The sequence below is a fragment of the Chroicocephalus ridibundus genome, chromosome 25, assembly GCF_963924245.1.
Source record: "Chroicocephalus ridibundus chromosome 25, bChrRid1.1, whole genome shotgun sequence".
NCBI classification, from domain to species: domain Eukaryota; kingdom Metazoa; phylum Chordata; class Aves; order Charadriiformes; family Laridae; genus Chroicocephalus; species Chroicocephalus ridibundus.
The window spans coordinates 1,400,464-1,403,840 of NC_086308.1; the positions used below are offsets into that span (position 1 = coordinate 1,400,464).

The 3,377-nt window shown below is 54.0% G+C and overlaps 1 protein-coding gene across 1 annotated transcript; it reads right to left on the reverse strand.

Moving 5' to 3' along the window:
- Window positions 1-1,707: 1,707 nt before the first annotated feature.
- LOC134527031 (olfactory receptor 14C36-like) lies at window positions 1,708-2,781 on the reverse strand (the record flags this gene model as incomplete). The annotated part of the gene is made up of 2 exons (XM_063359376.1): window positions 1,708-1,788; window positions 2,320-2,781. Coding segments are annotated over 2 exons (543 nt in total), but the record flags the coding sequence as incomplete, so codon positions are not given.
- Window positions 2,782-3,377: the final 596 nt, after the last annotated feature.

Sequence of the window (3,377 nt, forward strand, 5' to 3'; positions counted from 1 at the left end):
GACACCAAAAGCCTTCTCACTATGACACGCTGCCAGAGGAGTGCCCAGGACACAATACTCACTGTCCAGATCCTTGGGGGCCACCTCAGAAGAAAACCAGAAGTGATTTCTTCCTACAAGCCCACGACTCCAACGGGATCTCTCGGCAGCCGACAGCTTTCCTCAGCTGTTTCTGTCAGTTCCTCCCAACCCCCATCCTTCCTTCTCCTCAGGCTGTAGATGAGAGGATCGAGCAGGGGTGAAGCGCGTGTTGAAACAGGGCGTTGTTAAACTCTCTCAGGAGGGCTGTTCTGGGCATCCCACTGACAGTGGTGGGGGTGCCGCAGAAAGGAGTGGCTCCAGGGAGGGGAGAGGAGCCAGTGGAGAAGGCCTTCTGCCTGCCCATGCTGGGCAGGAGAGCTGCCCCCAAGTGCAGGCAGGGGAAGAATGGGTCTAAAAAGCAGGTTATGAAAACAAAGTCCATGATGAATGTAATGGTTTCACGTCAGGAGAGTTTCAGCATTGGTGTAAACCCACAGAATCACAGAATCATAAACAGGGTTGGGTTTTAAGGGACCTTTAAAGACCACCTAGTCCAACCCCCTGCAGGGAGCAGGGACATCTTCAATTAGACGGGTTGCTGAGGGCCCTGACCAACCTGACTTTGAATGTTTCCAGAGACTGGGTACATACAACCTCTCTGGGTGACCTGTTCCAGTGTTTCACCCCCCACAAAGAAGAAGTGGTCCAGGACATTCCTACTCCCTAGACGTGCTCTGTGCTCTGTGAGAGGTGAGAAATGCCATCTTCTAGAGGGCAATGCCGCTCACGCCTGCAGAACCCTTTCGGACTGCACAGGGGAGATGCTCCACAGAGGTGCTTCTGTCACACCGTGTCATCAAAGGGACAGGCCATGAAGAGAGGGGAGGGTGAGGTAGCACACAGGCTGTTCCTGGAGACACACCCAGCACTGTCAGGGCGCTGGCAGGGCTGTTCAGAGACACGAGTCCTTCCCTGGCACGGGCAGAGGCCCTGCAGCAGACTCCATGGCCTCCTGTTGCCACTCCCAGAGGCCGGCAGCACCTCAGCCCCGCGCTGTGTCTCCCTGCTCGGCACCTCTCTGAGATGCCCCACGGCGTGAGGAATGGACACAGGGACCTGGGCTCAAGGAAGCCCATCCCAGTGCTGCATTCAGGGGGTTTCCCAGGGGACGTTCCTCTCCAATGAAGGGACACTGCCTGTCCCACAGCACTTTTGGGCATTTCTAAGAACAGCTGCTGGTGTTTGTGCTCTCTCGGGTTCATGTCCCCACATGCACACGGTGTGCATGCCGAAATCTCCTCTGAACCATGCAAACAGGGACTTCTGACCTCGGTATTCGGTGTCTCTCCACAGGCAGACAAACATCCTCTCTGGGCTTGCGTAGGCGTCCAGTTCTGCAAATGGTGGTTTCAGGTGTCTGTTCTGTGACGATTGCCCTGGGACAGCTTCCCCGGGGTGTCCAGCAAACAAAGGCACAGACCAGACCCCGCTCTGCTGGTCCTTCAGTTCTGTCCCTGGAGGTGTGGCTGTGCAAGGACACTGTTGTGTGTGTCCTCACCCTGCACACGCACACTCTTTACCTCTTTACTGGGCATCCCTCACCAGGGCACGTTTGAAGGAACGCTCTTGACAGCAACTGTGGAAGAAGACCTGATCCTTCCTGCGCTGCCCTGAGCAGATCCCCTTTCATGGTGGAAACTCTGTTATGCAGACGAGCTTTTTCTCAGAGGTGCCCATTGCTTCTCCTTGCCTGTGATCACAGAGCTGCTACACAGCAGCACCATGACCAAGCTGCCAGAGCACTCAGGCCTTAGATCAACACAGGGGCTCAGAAGGCGAGTGTGGAAGTGAAAATAGAGCATCCCCGGAAAGAACAAGTGCTGGTGCTCTGCAAGTACTGGGATTCTTTCCCCTCCTCCTCGGCGCTCAGGCTCTACCCCTGCAGCTCCAGAAAAGGCCTGAGAAAAAGGATTTTAGGCATGACGCTGTGAGTCTCAGAAATTTGGATAGATAGGTAGTAAAAAAAAAATCTCAAATAATGACATTTATTTGTGGACAAAAGTATATATTTTAAAAAAAAAAAAGGCAAGAAAAAGCCAAAACCCTCAACCAAACCTAACACACAGTTACCTAACCCCTAACCAAACCTACAGAAGACGGGCTTGGCGTATAATGAATTACATTATGAGTGATTTTCAGGAGACAGTTTATGGCTGCAGAAAATAACCTGGTCATTAATTTCCAGAGGGCATCCTTGAGCTCCTGGTTCCTCATGCTGTAGATGAGGGGGTTCACTGCTGGAGGCACCACGGAGTACAGCACAGCCACCACCACATCCAGGGATGGGGAGGAGATGGAGGGGGGCTTCAGGTAGGCAAACACGGCAGTGCTGAGAAACAGGGAGACCACGGCCAGGTGAGGGAGGCACGTGGAAAAGGCTTTGTGCCGTCCCTGCTCAGAGGGGATCCTCAGCACGGCCCTGAAGGTCTGCACATAGGACAGCACGATGAACACAAAACATCCAAAGCCTAAACAGACACTAACCACAAGAAGCCCAGCTTCTCTGAAGTAGTAGTCTGTGCAGGAGAGCTTGAGGATCTGGGGGATTTCACAGAAGAACTGGTCCAGGGCATTGCCCTGGCAGAGGGGTAGGGAAAATGTATTGGCCGTGTGCAGGAGAGCATAGAGAAACCCACTGCCCCAGGCAGCTGCTGCCATGTGGACACAAGCTCTGCTGCCCAGGAGGGTCCCGTAGTGCAGGGGTTTGCAGATGGCAACGTAGCGGTCATAGGCCATGACAGTGAGAAGAAAATACTCAGCTGACATGAAAAAGAAAAAGAATAAGAGCTGGGCCACACATCCTGTGTAGGGGATGGCCCTGGTGTCCCACAGGGAATTGGCCATGGCTTTGGGGACAATGGTGGAGATGGAGCCCAGGTCAAGGAGGGCGAGGCTGAGGAGGAAGAAGTACATGGGGGTGTGGAGGCGGTGGTCACAGGCGATGGCGGTGATGATGAGGCCGTTGGCCAGGAGGGCAGCCAGGTAGATGCCCAGGAAGAGCCCGAAGTGCAAGAGCTGCAGCTCCCGTGTGTCTGCGAACGCCAGGAGGAGGAACTGGGTGATGGAGCTGCTGTTGGACATTTGCTGCCTCTGGGTATTCATCACTGAAGAAGTTAGGAGAAAGGCCTAAATTCTCAGACAAAAACTGAGAAGTTAGGGGAGACTTCTCAGGGCAAAATCCACACCATTTCTCATACCTCACACTCTGCACTGCTTTTCCATTTCTATCAGATCTTCATTCAGCTCTGTGGCTGGAGCTCTGGTTGGTTCTGTCCAGGTGTGCCAGGAGGAGCGGG